This window comes from Symphalangus syndactylus, chromosome 9 (genome assembly GCF_028878055.3).
Source record: "Symphalangus syndactylus isolate Jambi chromosome 9, NHGRI_mSymSyn1-v2.1_pri, whole genome shotgun sequence".
NCBI lineage: Eukaryota > Metazoa > Chordata > Mammalia > Primates > Hylobatidae > Symphalangus > Symphalangus syndactylus.
This window is the reverse complement of record NC_072431.2, coordinates 134095215-134117080: the sequence shown is the minus strand read 5'-3', so window position 1 is coordinate 134117080 and position 21866 is coordinate 134095215. Positions and strand designations below refer to the sequence as shown.

The 21866-nt window shown below is 41.4% G+C and overlaps 1 protein-coding gene and 1 long non-coding RNA gene across 7 annotated transcripts in view; one reads left to right on the top strand and one right to left on the bottom strand.

Annotated features, from left to right (window-relative positions):
• Positions 1-19034, bottom strand: part of LOC129490424 (uncharacterized) — a 209176-nt gene extending 190142 nt beyond the window's left edge. The window contains exon 1 of one of the 2 annotated variants that reach the window (XR_010113581.1): positions 16908-19034. This is a non-coding gene — a long non-coding RNA (uncharacterized lncRNA). The remainder of the gene's footprint in view (positions 1-16907) is intronic. The other variant, XR_010113580.1, reaches the window with a different exon arrangement.
• Positions 13748-21866, top strand: part of RIC1 (RIC1 homolog, RAB6A GEF complex partner 1) — a 154779-nt gene continuing 146660 nt past the window's right edge. For all 5 annotated transcript variants that reach the window (XR_008660246.2, XR_008660244.2, XM_055294302.2 and 2 more), the window contains exon 1: positions 13748-16794. Coding sequence is in view for 3 of the 5 variants with exons in the window: in XM_055294302.2 (XP_055150277.1) it covers positions 16651-16794 (144 nt within the window). In the remaining 2 variants the exon portion in view is untranslated. The remainder of the gene's footprint in view (positions 16795-21866) is intronic.

The following is a 21866-nucleotide window of genomic DNA, read 5'->3' as shown; positions in this document are numbered from 1 at the left end:
CTTTTTATTGATTGCCTTCCCTCTTTGTCTCACTTCCCTTGCCCATATTTCCTGAGATCACTACCCAAGTAAGCTACTTGTGTACATACTAATGCCTTAGGATCTGGCTTCTGGGCGAACCAAAACTAAGACAAAGAGCAAAGAAAAGGTGGACCTATGAAGAAGGAGGATCCAGTTGGAGTGGATGGAGCAATGTTGGAAGGAAAGCATGGGGTTGCAGTCTCTAGGAGGAAGACTCTGATGATGTTTTCCTGTTCTTGAACCTGACAGTGTCATTGTGAGACAGGAGACAAAGGTTTTGGGAGATTACTGAATATTGACACACTGGATGGTTCTTTGATTGCTTCATTGGATGGAATTTCTTTCAGAAGTTCTCTCTTGCTCTGTTCTTTTCAAATGTATTCTATATTTGCCCAAGTTTAATAAGAAGTAAGAGATTCCAGAAAATGCAACCATTAATAACTGGAATAATGAAACAAAGAAAATGCTAATGTGTTAAAAATAAAACATTGAGTAAATGGTCACAAATAAATGAAAGACAAATGTATATATATAATTTTGGAGGATGTATAATTTACTCACATGGCCTGAATGTAGTAATACTATGTATCATATTTCATGCAAACTTAAACTGAATGAGGCTCTTCTTTTTTTGTTTTTTTTTTAGACAAAGTCTCCCTTGTCACTTAGGCTGGAGTGCAGTGGGGCGATCTCGGCTCACTGCAACCTCCGTCTCCCAGGTTCAAGCAATTCTCCTGCCTCAGCCTCCCGAGTAGGTGGGACTACAGGCGCGCACCACCATGCCTGGCTAATTTTTGTATTTTTAGTAGAGACGGGGTTTCACCATATTGGCCAGGCTGGTCTCAAACTCCTGACCTCGTGATCCGCCGACCTCGTGATCCGCCCACCTCGGCCTCCCAAAATGCTGGGATTACAGGCATGAGCCACCATGCCCGGTCAATGAGGCTCTTTTATACCACTTTTACTACACTTAAAGGATCATTTCTCAACTTGTGACTCTATCGTCTTTACTGATTAACTGGACATCCAGTGGTGCCCAAATTTTCAGGGAATAACATGGGCATGGGCAAAATCTTGCCTTATTAAGGTTAATGGTACTGTAAATTGTTAACTATTGCATTTAGGCCAGGCATGGTGGTTCATCCCTGTAATCCCAGCACTTCGGGTGGCCAAGGTGGGCAGATCACTTGAGGTCAGGAGCTTGAGACCAGCCTGGTCAATATGGTGAAACCTATCTCTACTGAAAATACAAAAATTAGCCAGGCATGGTGGCAGGTGCCTGTAATCCCAGCTACTCCAGAGGCTGAGGCACAAGAATCACTTGAACCCAGGAGGTGGAGGTTGCAGATTGTGCCACTGCAGTCCAGCCTGGGCGACAGAGTGAGACTGGAAAAAAAAATGAATTGCATTTACACATTTTAATATGTCATTAATTTTATATATTCAACTTCATGTCTGCATTAACCAAGTTTTGCCTGAGACATAAACTTTATATGGTTGTTATAATAATCTGAAACAAACTGGTTTTTGAAGCATTCTCTTGGGGTATTGTTATTAATGCATTCATGAAGAGCAAACTTAGGAATGCCCATTATTTTTTATAAAATCTGTAGATTCAGAGAGGAAAATAAAGTTGTTCAGTAGACATTTCTTCTTCTGAATACTCCAACCACAAGAAGGAACTGTATGAGCAATAACAGAATATTTTGAGATAATCTTTATAGAGTATCTAAGCACTCAATCCCCATTCATTGAGTCATGAAGACACCCAATACGCTCACCACACTCCAGTCAAACAGCACTTTCACCAGAGATTTCAGTTACAGAGCGGGATAACCCCTCACTGCTTTTTTTTTTTTTTTTTTTTTCTTTAGATGGGGAGTCTCGCTCTGTGACCTAGGCTGGATTACAGTGGTGCGATCTCGGCTTACTGTAACCTCTGCCTCCTGGGTTCAAGCAATTCTCCTGGCTCAGCCTCCCGAATAGCTGGGATTACAGGCATGCACCACCATGCCCGGTTAATTTTTGTATTTTTAGTAGAGATAGGGTTTCACCATGTTGGCCAGGCTGGTCTTAACTCATGACCTCAAGTGATCCGCCCACGTCGGCCTCCCAAAATGCTGGGATTACAGGCATGAGCCACCACGCCCGGCCACCCCTCACTGCTTTTTAACAAATACTAACAGGTAAACTGTTTATCTGCTTGATCATGGAAGAACATGGACTCAATGATGAAGTATATATAGGCAATGGCCAACTTTGTTTTCTAATCCACGCATACAGCTGATTTAAACCCATATTTTCACTTACTGGTAAGATAAAAACCTGGAGAGAGTCTTACCATTCATGCAAACATTTTTGTCTTACCACAGAGGAATCCTCAGAAAACCTCTGAGAACAGTATGTTTGCTTGGAGTTAGAGAGGTGTCCAGTTAGGGGAGATGTTGGGACACTTTGCTTCCTTACAAGTCCTACAGAAGAAGATTCTCCTCTAATGGAAAGCAGCACGTAGTGGCAGCATAAGGTAAGAAAACAATCAACTCCTACGAAACTGTGGAGGACTGTAAGAGCCTGTAGCGCATTACAATGGGCATCCTGAGAAAGTGACTAGGGTACAGGGAGATTCTGCCTTTGGTGTATTATATATTAAATGATGTGGATGGATTAATGTTGTTAAAATATGGAGACTTCTTCCCCATCCCTTACTCTTCATCCCCAGTCCCTCCCCTCCTTCAAAAAAGAAAGAAAGAAAATGGTGTTAGAAAATGATCCTATTGTTAAATGTTAACTCTTTGATTCATTTATAGCCTTCAACATCATACCGGGGTGATGTGATTCCTTCTTCCCTCTCTTACTTTTACACCCATGGATGTATGCCACAGAAAGATCTACAGCACTGCTTATTTTCAAGAATTCACATGACCCTTTAGATAAATTGTTTTCATTTTTGCCTAAGATATTTTTGCCACAAGATATTATTCTCCAAGTAAATGTGAAAATACTGATTTCCTTCATTTCTTCAGCAAAGTAATTTTATGCATGAAGGATTGAGTAAAAACAAATACCTTAGAGGTTAATAAAATTGTACTTAATAAGACAGCCTGACATAAATTATTATATACATTTAGTTGGTGAGAAAATAAGTTTGTGGAAAGAGATGGTATAGTGAAGGTGATGAACTTGGGGATTCTGGGTTCAAGTTTTGACTCCATCACTTCCCAGCTCTGTGAGCCTTGAGCTTCTCTAAGCCCCAATTTCCTCATCTGTAAAAGGGGGATAATATCTATCTCATGTGATTGTTGAAAGGATAAAAATTAAATAATGTAAAATGCTTAGAGCAGTTATCTAGTACATAAGAGCAGAATAAATGCTAGTTACTGTTATTATTTATGTAACAGTACCAATCATTAGACACAAAGTTCTTTGTGACTAATCCACAATATACTAGTAAAGGCACAGATTAATGCGAGCGCCTGGTTTCTAGCACTTAAAAAAATAACAACCTGGTATGACAGGTACTAACATTTCTACCTGCAGGTAAAAAAACGGTTAAAGCTAACTTAGGACTAGCGGGGCAATATGAAGGCGATAAGCAGGGGCCAGGTGGTCAGGCTTAACTTGCCCATAATTGCTACTGAATGACCCAAGGTCACTTCCACTACTTGGTCTTATCTGGGTTTCACAGCACGATTTTTACATCCTTAGACAGCTCTCTCATTAGGAAATCAAGAAAATTCAGATCTGCTGGAGAAGGGATCATGGCCGTATCTCCCAGGAATCCAGTGCACTTTTTGCCTTGTTTACAAACTAATAGAAGGTTGAGTATAGAGATTCCAGACCATATTCAAAGTACACACGGGACACTTTTTTTTTCCTCCTAATGAAATGTCAACCTTATTAATATTCATGAGACTCATCTTGGATATTTGTTAAAAATGCTAATTCTTGGGCCATACCATCAAAGACTCCTGATTCAGAAAGCCTGGGACTTGGCCAAGGAATCTGTATTTTAAATATATCTCTAGACAATTCTGATCCAGATGACTGGAACGCACTTTGGGAAAACCGATCTCCTTGATAACAAATTAACAAATTTGTTATCTCCTTGATAACAACTAACAAATTTTAAAAATAGTACTTACTATTTTTTGATGATAAAAGAAAAATTAGTGCTAAGAACAGAAAAAAAATTCATAATTATATTTTCAGGAGATAATGACTGCAAATATAGCTGTCCTTCTAATTTTTTTAAAATAAAGGACAATAAAGACAATAATTAATGTATTTTGGGGGACATTTGGTAGCCATTTTTCCATATCTCTTTTCAAGTTCTTACATTCAAGTGTATTTGTTGTTCAGTTTCACAGGTATATTCCTTTTATACCAACTCTTAATGGTTTTTATAAATGATTTCTATGTTTGAAATATATATAAATTTATGAAATCCACTTACATTCTTGTTGGATCAGGAGATTGGACTGGATGTGTTTAAGGCCCATTCTGACTAAGACGTCATACTTGTAAGATTCTTATAACTCTTTTAAGTATAAGGAATAACCACATTCAAACTTGACAGATAATTTAAAATTATATCCCCCAAAGTTAAAGATTTCCTCTTGGGCTTTGACCTTTTATGCAGATCTCCTGATGTGACAGTATATCAAAGGCAGTAACATTTCTCCAAAAATGATATACAAATGGCCAGTAAGTATATGAAAAAACGCTCAACATCACTAATCATCAGAGAATTGCAAACCAAAACCACACCCATTAGGATAGCTATCATTTAAAAACAAAAACAAAAACAAAGCCTGAATATAACAAGTGTTAGCAAGAATATGGAAAAATTGGAACCCATGTGCACTGTTGGTGGGATGGTAAAATGGTGCAACCACTATGAAAAAGAGTATGGAGGTCCCTAAAAAATTTGAAAAATATTAGTACCATATGATTCAGCAATCCCACTTCTGGGTATATATCCCAAAGACTTGAAAGTAGGGTCTCTAAAAGATATTTGCACACCCATGTTCGTAACATCAGTATTTACAATAGCCAAGAGGTGGAAGCAACTCAAATGTCGATGGACGGATGAATGGATTAACAAAATGTGGTATACACATGCAATGAAATGTTATTCAGTCTTAAAAAGGAAAGATATCCTGTCACATGCTACAACACTGACAGACCTTCAGGGCATTATGCTAAGTGAAACAGGCCAAGCACAAAAAGACAAATACTGTATGATTCTACTTATATATGATATCTAAAGTAGTCAAATTCATAGAAACAGAAAGCAGAATGATGGTTATTAGGGTCTGGGGAGAAGGAGGAAAGGGAAGTTGATGTTTCATGGGTATAGAGTTTCAGTTCTGCTAGATGAAAAACTTTGTAATGATTGGGTAATGAATTTGACTCTAAGTTCACTGATACATACAGGAGTTAATGGACTGACACAATGAATATGAAATTTTGGCCAAATTATTGAAGGCATATTTGTCTGAATAGAGAGTAGGGTGGGAATCTCAGAATTACAGGGTTAAAAATGTTTTCTTCCAACTCCTCTTGCCATTCTAGTAAAGAAAACACACTGAAAATGCAGGTATGACTTTTTTTTTATACTAGAGATGTGATAGGGACATGGTCAAACATAATTGTTACTGTTGGCTAATTTATGTAGAATCAATTCTGTTTCCAATCAGTTTTCATTTCTAAAATGACTAAAGTGAAGAGCAAAAATAGTCACCCTTCCCATTTTGCTTGGTTAGCAAGAGTAGGCTGTTTGGCTTTATTTTCCAGTTTGTGCTAATGCTCCAGCCCAGAAAGTCTCACTTAGATCTATTAAGGCTTATTAACAATAAGCCGTCCTGCCCTTAAGGTTAATTAAATGATTTGAACTAATATTTAACACTGTGAACTGTGAGGAGAATTGTGGACAAAGTAGACTGGTTAGTCACATATGACCAGTTACTGACATGTTCTTTTCAATTTAAATGTTTACACTTTTCATTATTTAAAACGTCAACCATACACGAAAGTGGAGCAGATAACACAGTGAATTCCCAAGTACAGTCACACGTTGCCTAATGACAAGGATATGTTTTGAGAAATGCATTGTTAGACAATTTTGTCACTGTGTGAACAAACAGTCTACACCAAACTAGATGTTGTGGTCTGCTACATACCTAGACAATGTAACATATTGCTACTAGACTACATACCTGTACAGCATGTTACTGTACTGAATACTATAGGCAATTATAACACAATAAGTATCTGCATATCTAAACAAAGAAAAGTTACAGTAAAAATACGGTATAAAAGATTTTTAAAAAATGATACACCCATACAAGGCACTTACTATAAATGGAGCTTGCAGGACTGGAAGTTGCTCCGGGTGTCAGTGAATGAGTAGTGAGTGAATATGAAGGCCCAGGACATTCCTGTACACCACTGTAGACTTTATAAACACTGTACACTTAGGCTACAATAAATTTACAAATTTCTCTTCAATAATAAATTAACCTTAGCTTACTGTAATTTTTTACTTTATAAACTTTAGTTTTTTAAACTTTTAAACTCTTGTAATAACACTTAGCTTAAAACACAAATATGTCGTGCAGCTGTACAAAAAAAATTTTCTTTCTTTACATTCTTATTCCATAATCTCTTACCATTTTTATTTTATTATTTATTTGAGTTGGAGTCTCGCTCTGTTGCCCAGACTGGAGTGCAATGGCGCTATCTCGGCTCACCGCAACCTCCGCCTCGCAGGTTCAAGCAATTCTCCTGCCTCAGCCTCCCAAGTAGCTGGGATTACAGGCGCCCACCACCATGCCTGGTTAATTTTTGTATTTTTAGTAGAGACAGCGTTTCACCACGTTGGCCAGGCTGGTCTCAAACTCCTGACCTTGTGATCCACCTGCCTCAGCCTCCCAAAGTGCTGGGATTACAGATGTGAGCCACCACGCCTGGCCCATTTTTATTTTTATTTTTTTTGAGACACAGTCTCGCTCTGTCGCCTAGGCTGGAGGGTAGTGGTGGAATCCAGCTCATTACAACCTCTACCTCTCAGGCTCAAGAGATTCTCGTGCCTCAGCCTCCTGAGTATCTGGGATTACAGGTGCACACCACCACGCCTGGCTAATTCTTGTTTTTTTTAAATTTTTTGTAGAAATAGGGTTTCGCTATGTTGGCCAGGCTGGTCTCGAACTCCTGGCCAAGTGATCCACCCACCTTGGCCTCCCAAAGTGCTGGGATTACAGCCATGAGCTACCATGCCCGGCCTATTGTTAAAAAATTTAATTTTTAAAAACTTTTAAAACACTTTTGTTAAAAACTAAGACACAACTACGTAAGCCTAGGATTACACGGGGTCAGGTCATCAATATTAGTGTCTTACACCTCCACATCTTGCTCCACTGTAAGTTTTTTTTTTTTTTTTTTGACAGGGTCTCACTCTATCACACACACTGGAGTGCAGTGGCGTGATTAAAGCTCACTGCAACCTGGAACTCCTGGGATCAAGTAAGACTCCTGCCTCAATCTTCCAAGTAGCTAGGACTACAGGCATGTGTCACCATGCCTGGCTAGTTTTTTAAAAAATTGATTAGTAGAGACAGGGTCTTGCTACCTTGCCCAGGCTGGTCTTGAACTCCTGCCCCAAGGGATCCTCCCACCTTGGCCTCCGAAAGGGCAGGGTTTACAGGTATGAGCCACCACATGGGCCTCCCACTGAAAGTGGTTTAGGGGCAATAACACACACAGAGGTGTCATATCGTATAACAATGCCTTATTTTGGAATACCTCCCTGAAGGACCTGCCTAAAGTTGTTTTACAGTTAAGTTTATTTTTTAAGTAGAAAGCATACACTTTAAAATAATGAAAAATAGCAGAGTAAATACATAAACTAGTGACATGGTCACTTGTTATTAAGTATCTTGTACTATATATAATTGTATGTGTTATACTCTTAATATAACTGGCAGTGCAATAGGTTTGTTTACATAGGCATCACCACAAATACATGAGTAATACATTGTGTCATGACAGTATGACAGTATCATGTCACCAGGTGATAGGAATTTTTCAGCTGCATTATAACCTTATGGACCACCATTCTAAATGCAGGCTGTCACTGACTGAAACATCATTATATGGTACAGGACTGTACTCATCACTCAGCTTTAAAGAAAAACAACTCATGGTCAATTTTGTTTCATATACATTTCACTCACCCCCAGATTATTTTGAAGCAAAACCCAGACATCGTATCAATTCAGCTGAGATATTACTTACTTTCAGAAGGGACAAATGATAACTAAGAGGCTAGCCCAGTCCAGGCACGGTGGCTCACGCCTGTAATCCTAGCACTTTGGGAGGCCTAGGTGGGTTGATCACCTGAGGTCAGGAGTTCAAGACCAGCCTGGCCAACTTGGTGAAACCCCCATCTCTACTAAAAATACAAAAATTAGCTGGGCGTGGTAGCTTATGCCTGTAATCCCAGCTACGCAGGAGGCTAAGGCAGGAGAATCGCTGGAACCCAGGAGGCGGAGGCTGCAGTGAGCTGAGATGTTACCACTGAAGTCCAAGCAGGGCAACAGAACAACTCTCCATCTCAGAAAAAAAAGCCACCCAAGAAGCAAATACATCAGTTTATACGATAAAAGTGTAATCAGGTAGAATGTTAAAAATACATTAAAGTCACAAATGAAAGTAGTACCATTTTCAATGGATATTATCATAGGTTCTTACGGAGGTCTCCAAATACTGAGAGTGGTATGCTCAGACCCAAAATCCAGCCACAGCTCCATCATCAGAAGCCTGTGAATATGTGCAAGAGTACACAGGGCCTACTTTTAGTCTGGTGACTCAGGGTACCTTTCCTCTTAATCTTCTTCTCACTAGGCTTGGGACTGAGCCAGAAGCTACACATTACTCCCTTTGACTTGCCAGTTCTGCAAGATCCTACTTAAAGCAGAACAAACAGGGCATTACTAATCATAAGCAATTTAACTTTTTAAAATAACTTTATTCTTATCACAAAAGTAACATGAATTCATTACAATTTGGCAAATCCAAAATCCCAAAGAAGAACATAAAAAGTACCTATAATTGCATTTTCCCCATTTTTTATTAGGCACATATGTAATTTTTTTCATAAACATGAGATTATATTTTACATACTGTATTTAATCTGTTTTTCATTACTTCCTAATATATACTGAATACACTTCCAAGTGATTAAATATTCTTCCTCAACATAAGCTTTTATTTTTGCAAAATACTCAGGTGTAAGGAAGGACAGTAATTAATGTCTTTTTGGAGACATTTAGATTATTCCCACTTAGATACACCTTTAGATTTAAGGCTAAAATTCTGTATATATCAATGTTTATTTCCTTAGAAAATAATCATGCATACTTCAGAGATATTGTAGGCTAGGTTCCAGACCAACCCAATAAAGTGTATATTGCAATAAGATGAGTCACACAAATTTTTTGGTTTGCCAGTGGTTATAAAAGTTATGTTTAGACTGTTCTGTCATCTATTAAGTGTGTAATAGCATTTTGTCTAAAAAATGTGTATACCTTAATTTAGAAAATACTTAATTGCAACCGAGCATGGTGGCTCATGCCTATAATCCCAGTACTTTGGGAGGCCGAGGCGGGCAGATTACCTGAGGTCAGGAGTTCAAGACCAGACTGGCCAACATGGTGAAACTCCATCTCTACTAAAAATACAAAAATTAGCCAGGCATGGTGGCACATGCCTGTAATCCCAGATACTCCGGAGCCTGAGGCAGGAGAATCGCTTGAACCTGGGAGGCGGAGGTTGCAGTCAACCAAGATTGTACCACTGCACTCCAGCCTGGGTGACAGAGCGACACTCCATCTCAAAATATATATATATGTTATTGCTAACAAAATGCTAATGATCTTCAGAGCTTCCAGCAAATAGTAATCTCTTTGCTGTTGGAGGGTCTCGTCCCATGTTGATGGCTGCAGACTCATCAGGGTGGTGGTTGCTGAAGGCTGTAGTGACTGTTGCAAGTTCTCTTTTTTTTTTTTTTTTTTTGAGATGGAGTCTTCCTCTGTTGCCAGGCTGGAGTGCAGTGGCACGATCTCGGCTCACTGCAACCTCCACCTCACAGGTTCAAGCAATTCTCCTGCCTCAGCCTCCCGAGTAGCTGGGACTACAGGCGGATGCCACCATGTCCAGCTAATTATTATATTTTTAGTAGAGACGGGGTTTCACCATGTTGGCTAGGATGGTCTCGATCTCTTGACCTCGTGATCTGCCTGCCTCGGCCTCCCAAAGTGCTGGGATTACAGGTGTGAGCCACCGCACCTGGCCCCTTTCCAGAAGGTTTTAGATTTACTTTGCTCAGATCCATCAGAGGAATCACTATGTACAGCAGATCCACTAGGTATAGCTGCATTTCATAGCAGCTCTAGCCTTATGAAATGTATTTCTTAAATAATAAGACTTAAAAGTCAAAATTATTCCTTGGTCCACAGCTACAGAATGGATATTGCATTAGCAGGCAAGGAAACAGTATTAATGTCCTTGTATGTCTCCATTAGAATTCTAGGATGGCTAGATGCACTGTCCATGAACAGTGAAAGTTTGAACTATGTATAGCAGATTCACTATGTATAGCTGCATTTCATAGCAGCTCTAGCCTTATGAAATATACTTCTTAAATAATAAGACTTAAAAGTCAAAATTACCCCTTGGTCCATGGGCTACAGAATGGATATTGCATTAGCAGGCAAGGAAACAGCATTAATCTCCTTGTATGTCTCCATCAATACTCTAAGATGGCTAGATGCACTGTCCATGAACAGTGAAAATCTGAAAGGACTCTTTCATTCCAAGTAGTAGTTCTCAACAAGAGATTAAAATATTCAATAAACCATACTGGAAAAGGATGTGCTGTCATCCATGCTTTGCTGTTCCATTTATAGAGCACAGGAAGAGTAGACTTGACATAATTCTTAAGGGCCTTAGGACTCTAGGAATGGTAAATGAGCACTGGCTTCCACCAAAAAAGCCACCAGCATTATTAGCTGCTAACAAGAGAGTCAGCCTGTCCTTTGAAGCTTTGAAGCCAAGCACTGACTTTTCCTCTCTAACTATGAAAGTCCTAGATGGCACCTTATTCCAACAGATGGCTGTTTTGTCTACACTGAAGATCGGTTGTTTAATGTAGCCACCTTTATCAAAGATCTTAGCTAGATCTTCTGGATAACTTGCTGTAGCTTCTACGTCAGCACTTGCCACTTCACCTTGCACTTTTATGTTACGGACACAGCTTCTTTCGGTAAACCTCATGAACCAACCTCTGCTAGCTTCAAATGTTTCTTCTGCAGTTTCCTTGCCTCCCTTAGGCTTCACAGAATTGAAGAGAGCTAGGGCATTGCTCTGGCCTAGGCTTTGGCTTAAGGGAATGCTTTTTAAAAACTGGTTTTTGCTTCATTTTAGAGACAGGGTCTCACTCTGTCACCCAGGTTAGAGTGCAGCGGAGCAGATAGCTCATTGTAATCTGGAACTCCTGGGCTCAAGTGATCCCCCTATCTCAGCCTCCCAAGTAGCTAGGCCTACAGGTGCACACCACCATACCTGCCTACTTAAAACATTTTTTTTTAAGAAATGGGGTCTTGCTATATTGCCCAGGCTGGTCTCGAGGTCTTAGGCTCAAGTGATCCTCCTGTCTCAGCCTCCCACAGTGCTGGGATTACAGGCATGAGGCACTGCGTCTGGTTTAAGGTACTGTTGTAGCTTGATTGCTCTTCTATCCAGACCATTAAAACTTTCTCCAGGTCAGCAACAAGGCTGTTTTATCATTCCTATGTTCTCCAGAGTGGTACTTTTACTTTCCTTTAAGAACTTTTTTTCCTTTGCATTCATAACTTGGGTAACTGGTACAAGAGGCCTAGCTTTTAGCCTATCTTCGCTTTCAATATGCCTTCCTCACTTAGTTTAATCATTTCTAGCTTTTTACATAAAGTGAGAGACAGGGGATTCTTCCTTTCACTTGAACACTTAGAGGCTACTGTTGGGTTACTAACAGGCCTAATTTCGATATTGTTACATCTCAGGGGATAGGGAGGCCCAAAGAAAGGGAGAGAGACAGAGGAACTGCCAGTTGATGGAACAGTCAGAACACACACAACATTTATCGCTTAAGTTCTCCATCTTACATGGATGTGGTACATGACACCCCAAAACAATTACAATAGTTACAACAAAGACCACTGACCACAAACCATCATAACAGATAGACTAAAAATGAAAAAGTTTCAAATATTTAAAGAATTACCAAAATGTGATAAGAGCCACGAAGTGAGCATATGCTATTAGAAAAAATGGTGCCAACAGACTTGCTCAACACAGGGTTACCACAAACCTTATATTAAAAAAAAATTGCACCAAATTATACTTCCGTCAAGAGTGTATAAATGTATCCCCGTTTCTTATGTGTACTCTTACCAACATTATTTCTTGTAATTTAAAAAGTGTTTAATAGATGAAAACATGCACCTAGTAACTATTTTTTTTTTTTTGAGACAGGATTTCATTCCTGTCACTTAGGTGGGAGTGCAATAGCACTATCTTGGCTCACTGTTACCTCCCAGGCTCAAGCAATTCTCCTGCCTTAGCTGCCTAAGGGGCTGGGACCACAGGTGTATGCCACAGTGCCGGCTAATTTTTTGTAGAGACAGGGTTTCACCATGTTGCCCAGGCTGGTCTCAAACTCCTGGGCTCAAGTGATCTGCCCACCTCGGCCTCCGAAAGTGCTGGGATTACAGGCGTGATTACCCTGCCTGGCCCACTATTAACTTTTATCATAAGCTTAATCTTAGAACAGAGTCCAAAAATTTTGACAAGAGTGGCGGGGGAAACTAGTAGAAAAAGGAGGAGAAGGAAGACCTAAGGCATGAGAACTATATTTTACAAAATAAAGTTAAAATATGATATTTGAAAGTTGAAGCCAGGCACGGCAGTTCACACCTGTTATCCCAGCACTTTGGGAGGCCGAAGCTGGTGGATCATTTGAGGCTAGGAGTTGCAGACTAGCCTGGCACATGATGAAACTCCATCTCTACTAAAAACACAAAAAATAGACAGGCCGTGGTGGTGCATGCCTGTAGTCGCAGCTACTCAGGAGGCTGACACACAAGAATCACTTGAATCCGGGAGGCGGAGGTTGCAGTGAGCCAAGATTGCACCACTGCACTCCAGCCTGTGCCACAAAGCAATGTTCTATCTCAAAAAAAAAAAAAAAGAGAGAAAGAAATAAAGTTGAAAAATCCAGCCAATAACATTTTTGTCACAATGGAGGAACTCTCAAGTATGGCGTTTTGGAGAGTCAGATATTTCCTTTTCTCTCTGCCAGGGAGAAAGACCTAGAGGTTTTCCCCCTCTCCCTCTCACTGTCCAGAGCAATTACCACAATTTAGTTCAGCCTAAAGAGCATATGCTGTTGGAAAAACAGCACCAACAGACTTACTTGATGCAGGGTTGCCATAAGCCTTATCTTTTGTTTTTTGAGACAAAGTCTCACTCTGTCACCCAGGCTGGAGTGCAGTGGAGCGATCTCGGCTCACCGCAACCTCTGCCTCCCAGGTTCAAGTAATTCTCCTGCCTTATCCTCCAGAGTAGCTGGGATGACAGGTGCATACCACCATGCCCAGCTAATTTTTGTTTTTTTTTTTCTAGTAGAAAGACAAGGTTTCACCATATTGGCCAGGCTGGTCCCGAACTCCCGACCTCATGATCCGCCTGCCTTGGCTTCCCAAAGTTTTGGGATTACAGGTGTGAGCCACCGTGCCCAGCCAAACCTTAAATTTTTTAAAAAATCACACTGGAGGCTGGGCACGGTGGCTCACGCCTGTAATCCCAACACTTTGGGAGGCCGAGGTGAGCAGATCACGTGAGGTCAGGAGTTCCAGATCAGCCTAACCAACATGGAGAAACCTCGTCTCTACTAAAAATACAAAATCAGCCAGGCATGGTGGTGCATGCCTGTAATCCCAACTACTCTGGAGGCTGAGGCAGAATTGCTTGAACCCAGGAGGTGGAGGCTGCAGTGAGCTGAGATGGCACCATTGCACGCCAGCCTGGGCAACAAGAGTGAAACTCCATCTCGAAAAAAAAAAAGAAAAAAAGAAATCACACTGGATTTGTAGAAGAACATCAGTTGTTTTCAGGCCACGTGACTTCAGGCACACCTACCACACTTGTCCTGCTTCCTCACTTAAGAAAGTGAGAATAACAACATCACACCAATGTCACCCTCCTCGAATGTTTACTATGAATTAAATCAAGACAAGCATTTGGAATTATTTTGTGAATCTTAAGTGCTACACAGGAGTGTGGCAGAGGAATTAGCTTCTAAAGTCAGCAAGGTTAAAATTGAGTGCAATAAAAATTGCTTAGAAGTTCCTTAAATTGCCCATGAGCACAGTATGACAAACTTGAGAGACATATGAGAACAAAGACTCTCTGAGAGACAGCTGGGACAAACATTCAGTAACACTGCCAGCAAAATTGCTGCACTAGAACATTTTCATTTCCTCTTTCTGCCAAGTGCATAACTGATTCTAAGATGAAAGCATGATGCAACTTTGTTATTCTACAATTTTAAATGGGCAAATTAAGAAACCTCTCTGGGCCTCTTTGTCTAATGGTGTAGCTCAGCTGGATCAGGGTTTCCTCCACGGTTTGTCTGACAAATATTGCCAGCTTACTATGCTTACTATGTTCCAGGTTGCTGTGTTGGACTGGGGGAGGGTAGACGCCAAGGAGACAATCTGATCACAACAGGCTAGTGAGTGGTGAGGCAGTTTCAACCTTCATTTGAGGAATCCAGGATTCTATAATCACCTTCCAGGGAATGCAGTGAATGTTCAGAAAAATTACAGAAAGTTACATATTTGGTTACGAATACCAGCTACAATGTATATCTAATATGAATTAAGTTCCTTTGTTTCCTTTTTTCTGTTTATGTTGCTACTTTTTTTTTTTTTTTTTTGAGACAGTCTCACTTTGTTGCCCAGGCTGGAGGGCAGTGGAGGGATCTTGGCTCACTGCAACTTCCGCCTCCCAGGTTCAAGCGATTCTCCTGCCTTAGGCTCCCGAGGAACTGGGATTACAGGCACCTGCCACCACGCCCAGCTAATTTTTGTATTTTCAGTAAGACGGGGTTTCACGATGTTGGCCAGGCTGGTCTCGAACTGCTTACCTCAAGTGATCTGCCCTCCTCGGCTTCCCAAAATGCTGGGATTACAGGCGTGAGCCGCCGCACCCCGCCTACGTTGCTACTTTTTAGTGTGGGTTCATTTTTTAAACCTGGCTTTTTAATTGAAAAAGTAATACAAACAAATGGAAAAATTCAAACTGTACTAAAAAAGGTAGACAATGAGAAGCAAATCTTTCTTCTATTTCAGACTCCTCCTTCCCCCATTCCACACCATATCCCCTCAACCCTCCTTCTATTCAGACGTTACCACTGGGTTAATCCGTGGAAAGTTACAGTTAAGGTGATACCTGGGGTCCAAAAGCTAAATATGGACCTACGCTATCACCAGTCCCTTCCAGTTCTAAAACTAAGTCCAAGCCTTTTGCAGCACGAAAGAGATAGCCTCCTCTCATCTAAAGTTATGGCTGGTAAGACTAAGACGAATGGAAACGGTTTCAAAGACACAGATTTAGAACTCCTGAAAGGCAGAAGACAGAACTCAATACTTTCATGGTGAGCGGTTTGTTTACTGATAAAATAAACGCTCCCTTAGGGACGTAAGCTCCATACGGGCAGGAGCTTCATCACCAGCTCTCACTACAGACCCCGGCATTAAAAAAGCTCACACGGTAAGAGCCCTCACCGCCCACCATAGCCACAGCGGCCGGCAGCCCAAAGTGGGAAACGGCGCAGGGCGTCACGTGACTCCAGTTACCCCCGGCATCCGGCCCGCCCCCACCGAGACCCCGCCAATCCGGAAGGGAGGTCCAGTTTGGCCAGTCCAGGGCGTGTCCCACGGGCCCAGTAGCCTTGCTGCTGCGTTATCCCTAGACTTGCCCCACTTGCCTCGGAGTCTCAGGCGGTTGCCCAGGTCCTCCCGGTAAAACCCTGGAGATTGCTAGGGAGAGGAGCAAGGGAGGGGCCGGCGCGCAGAAGTGCCAACGCAACCCGGCTGCCGGGCGAGGCTTAGGCGGAGCTTCTGGAAACAGCTAGGGAGACGGCAGGAGGCTCAAGAGCGCGCGCGCCGGCCCTCCCCAGCTCGACCCACGCGGCGCGGCGTGGTGACGCCTGCGCGGCCTGAGGAAGGGGCGGGGCCGGGGCGGGCCTCCGCGCTCCTCCCGCCCTCTCTCTGTCCCTACTCTCCCTCCCCTTCCCTCCCCCACACTCGCCCCGTCAGCTTGGGGGTGCTTTCGTCGCGCAGCCTCGCGTCGGCCCGGCCCGGCCAGGCCAGCGGGCAGATGCCCCGAGCTGCCGCCGCCGCCGCCGCCGACTCAGCCGGTGGCGGTGTGGGAGGCGGGCGACCAGCCCGGGGCCGCTGAGTGTGACGGACGCAACTGGGGGCGCCGGGGGCCCGGGGCCCCGGCGTCGGTGGCTCCGTACGGACCATGTATTTTCTGACCGGCTGGCCCAAGAGGCTGCTGTGCCCTCTGGGGAGCCCGGCCGAGGCGCCTTTCCACGTTCAGTCTGACCCGCAGAGGGCTTTCTTCGCCGTGCTGGCCGCGGCCCGCCTCAGCATCTGGTACAGCCGAGTAAGTAGAGCCGCCCGCCGCCTTTCGCCGCTGCCTCCCCGGCCTCCCGGCGCCGTCCCACCCCCAACTTCCACCCAGAGCCTGGGACCCCTGCCCCTTAGTGCCAGACCTACCTGCCTTCGCGGTCCGCGTCCTCGTTCCACCGAATTGGCCGCACATGCCCGCCGGCTCCAGGCACGTCCTCCAGCCGGCGGTCCGGGGTGGATGAAGTCGCTGCTGCCGAAAATCCCTGAGCCTCCGCGCGTTGGACCGACGGCTGCGCCGTGCAGACTCCGCACGCTGCACGGCCGAGCCCAGACTTGTTCTTCCCTCCCTTCCCCCATTCCCCGAGGAATAAATTTGTTTAAACTTTCCACAATTAGAAATCCGGCCGCTGTGGTGCCCCAACCCTCTAAGGTCGTCGTTTTGGAGTTAGGGAAAGCATCTTGGGCTTTACCCAGCGCCAGACTTTACAGGCCTGTAATAACTTATTTCTAGAAACTGCAGCCTGAATTCTTTATTCTTCACTAAAGGTCTGGTTATTTAACTCCCCTCTTTAACCCCAACATCCCTTCCCCACTTTCGAGTTGGTCTTTTTATTAGCTGCTGCTCTTGGACTCTTCGGAATAGGGGATTAAAGGAGCGGAAGTAGAACTCAAATCTGGCCGCACAACTCCCAGTTATAACACCTGGAAATAATAAGACCGGGGTAGCATGGAACTGAATTCTGTTTTTGCTTTAAGTCCTGGTTATCTTTTTCTTTCTTGTATTGGATTACTCAGTAGATATGAGAAAGAAATAAGTGGTGGATGGGATACTCCCTACTCTCTGCAAATACTGCTATAACTTTGTCTATGAGAACGACAGAGTTCAGAGTATAAAAATGCTTTTTTTCCTCCCCAAAGAAAGCAGGACCAATCGATGTCAGAGTGAAGTTTTTCTCCTTTCCACGTTAATTTGACCATGTGGGGATAGGTTGTGACCTTGTCCTTATTAGGTCTTCGTGAAATACTGGTTTTAGTTTGTTAAAATCCCCAAATCTTTGTGTGTTACTATTCCATTGCCTGTAATGCCCTTGACAGTCCTCACCCACATCCCTGGTAATACTGGTGATGGGATTTAGTGACAGGTAATTCTGGTGTCTCCTTTGACTGTCATAGTTGGGCTGTAAATCAGACTATTTGCCATCAAGTTTTGGCTGACCTAATTTTCAAATGCAAATCAGAACAAAACAAACTTATAAAATCGTAATACCAACAATATGACTATTTTGTCTAGTGCTTGATTGTATTTTGGATATGTATGTATGTATGTGTGTGTATATATATATATAAGCATGTGTAAATATATATAAAGTATCATCTGGTTCCTAAATGAGATACTCGTTTACAATGTAATGCCAGTTGAATAATTTTTAATTTGTTTAGGTGTGTATAACTCTTAACTTCAAAGCACATGCAGAAAAAATAGAACTTGAATTTAAATTGTCTTTTGAATTTAGTACATAATTCCTTTTGAATGTAACAAATTTAGACTTTACGTCTAAAATTTAAATTCTCTTACCTTTAAAAAGGCAGACCTAAGTTAATTTTAAATAAAAGTAAACAGCACGACGTATGAATTGACCAGAAGCCTGTAAACCACTTTATTCTCCCATAAGAGAAGCATAAAAATTTGCTTTAATTTAGGGACATTGTGAATATTCTTAAGAATGTCTATTGTTTGGTTTTGGAGTTAGATACGTCATCTAGAAATCCAAGGCAGTTCTGGAATTTAAACTATTCATACTCTTCTTTCAAATTCCCACCTCACATGCAGCTTCCTTTTTCCACAGAAGTCCAGGGACCCCTACTATTAAGTTATATTGTGCAAAAGTTAGGCTGCAGGGAACCCATGGGTTTAGAGGTCTGGAGTGAAATGAAATGCAGGGATACCTTAGAGGAGGCTGTATAGTACTGTAGTATGAGTGGTTAACCTTGGTCTCTGGGCACCAGCTTTGTTGGCTCTTAAAAAAATCAGGTATTCGCGACGTCGAGAGATCGAGACCATCCTGGCCAACATGGTGAAATCCCGTCTCTACTAAAAATACAAAAAATCAGCTGGGCGTGCTAGTGCACGCCTGTAGTCCCAGCTACTCTGGAGGCTGAGGCAGGAGAATCGCTTGAACCCAAGAGGCAGAGGTTGCAGTGAGCCAAGATCCCACCACTGCACTCCAGCCTGGCGACAGAGCAAGACTCTGTCTCAAAAAAAAAAAAAAAAAAAAAAAAAATCAGATATTGAACCAAGTGATTATAAGGTGTATGGTTACATGCCTGGATGAGTGGGATACATATGCTAGACTCCAGCTTCCAATCTTCTCTTCCTGGGATATGCCCTTTCTTACTGTGTATGAACGTTTTCATGTTGATTTTCTAATTTCTAAACTTACTGAAAGTAAGTTAATTAGGTTAACAAACTTCATTTAAAAGTGAAAATGCCTTTAGGTAAATTAAAGGGCTGTCAGTTATACTTCCATAATTTAGAGTGAATTGGTTTAAAAAGTTCTCACGGAGCTGCTAAAAGCTTTGATTTTTGAGAGGCTGTAGATGCAAGTAATTTTATAATAATATTTGAAGATCTACAGGATTTTACAGAGTTGAAGTCTTACAGCTGCTTGAGGGCATTTGAAGGCAGGGAGACATGCTCGTAGAGATGATAAAGCAAGATTTGCTTACCTGAAATTTTGTTAGGGCTCACTTAGTAAATCAAGCTCTCTTAGGAGTGATATATTTTAAAAAGAGAACTAGCCTTGTGGAAGGGACAGTCGTTTAGTAGTCTAAGCTGGTTGTTTCAGTGTTCAAAAGAATTGTGGAAACTGTATGTGTACAATGATAATTCATAAGACTATGAATCTCTATGAAAATCTCTAACTGTACATTATATGGGTCTTCTAGTGAACTTCTATGTACTAATACCTACTGTCCTCTATTCTAAGTAGGTATTTGGAATTCCACTGTTTAGACTCATTTCTTTTCAGAATTATTTCCTACCCCAAATTTGAGAAATGCAGTATAGTGTTGTTTATGAACAAAAGAGCCTCTAGATAATCCCTTAGCTTTTTTATATTGGAGCCCCAATATTATATTTTGGAGCCCCCCAAAAGGTGTTAAAAAAGGCTCAGTATGTGTAGGCTAGATTGGGGTGGTAGAGGTAGAACTTGACTGGGGGCAGTTGGTACATTTCTGCTAAGGTTATTGTAAAAGGACTAGTTTCAGCTTTGAGGATGAAACATATAAGGTAGGTTATGATTTATGATTGACATAGGTGGTGTGAGTTGAATTACATTTTGTACTGTACTGAGGACCCAGAATTATTCCTTTAATATACTAACTGTGAATATGAAAGTCTATATATGTGAACATCAGAATGATATCTTTGAATTTAGCCATTCTAAATTAGATGTATAGTCATATCTCATTTTTCAGGTCACTGACTTTAAACATTTAAATTACCTTCAGAAGTATTTTTGAACACCAACTGTAAAACACAGATGGGTATAAAAGGGATGAAGAGACATGTTACATGTTAGTGTGTTAGTGTGTTAGATGTTAGTGTGTTAATATGATAAATCTTGTGAGTTATCACTGTTGTAGGTAGCTAATAAAAAGCTGAAATGGACAAATAATTACTAGGCTTATAAAATAAATTATATGTCGTTTAGTAATCCTGAGCAAAAACTTAGTTCCCATTGGTATGTACTAATCATGGAAAAAAACAATGAGATGTCAAAATAACCAAGCTTTGGATCAGGTATGTGATTAACTGTGTTGACCTCAGGAAGACCATTTTATTTGTATTTTCCCAGCATTCCCATTTCTCACCTTTTAACTCTATTACTCACTTTCTCCAGAGAGCCTTCTTTATAAATTCACTGCTCTGAAGTCTTCTAGGGTTCGCTGTTGATGAAAGAATGGAGTTCAAACTCCTTAGTTTGATATCACAGACACTCCCTTCTTGGAATGCTCTCTTGCCTCATTTCTGCCTGTCAGAGTATTACCCATCCTTTAACTGCTGTTGAAATCCTTTCTTTATGAGTCATTCTTTACCTACGATAACCATAAGTGTTCATTTTTCTGATGAACTACTGCTTCCCCCCTACTGCCAGCTTTGTTGAGGTATAATTGACAAATAAAAATTGTATATATTTAAGGTATGCTGTGCGATACTTGGATCTACCCTGTGAGTTGATAACCACAATCAGTCTAATAGATCCACCATCTCACACAGTTACCTGTTTTTTTGTATGTGGGATGAGAACGCTTAAGACCTATTATTTCAAGTATACAATATGGGTTAGTTATGGAAATAAATATCATTAACAATAGTTACCATGCCATACATTAGGTCCCCAGAACGTATTCATCTTATACCTGAAAATTTGTACCTTTGACCGAAATACTCCCATTTCGCCCACCTCCCACCCCCGGTAATCATTGTTCTACTCTCTGTTCCTATGAATTTGATGTCTTTATAGTTCATATATGAGATCATGCAGTTGTTTTTTGTCTTGCTTACTTAGTGTAGTGTCCTTAAGTTTCGTCCATGTTGTTGCAGATGGCAGGATTTCCTTGTTTTTTAAAGGCTGAATAATATTTCATCTGTGTATGTGTATGTGTTACATTTTCTTTATCCATTCATCTATTGACAGACACTTAGGTTGTTTCCGTATCTTGGCTACTTTGAATAATGCTGCAATGAATATGAGAGTGCAGATACCTCTTTGAGATAACTGATTTCAATTCCTTTGGGTATATACCTAGAAGTGGGATTGTTGGATCCTGTGGTAATCCTGTTTTTAGTTTGAGGAACTTCTGTTTTCCATAATGACTGTACCATTTTGCAGTCCCATCAATAGTGTACAGGGAGGGGATCCCTTTTCTCCACATCTTTGCCGACCTTGTTATGATTTGACTTCTTGATAATAGATATCCTAACAGGTGTGAGATATCTTACGGTTTTGATTTGCATCTCCCTGATGATTAGTGTATTGAGCACCTATTGGCCATTGGTTGTTTTTTGGGAAAACATCTGTTCAGATCTCTTGTCCATTTTTA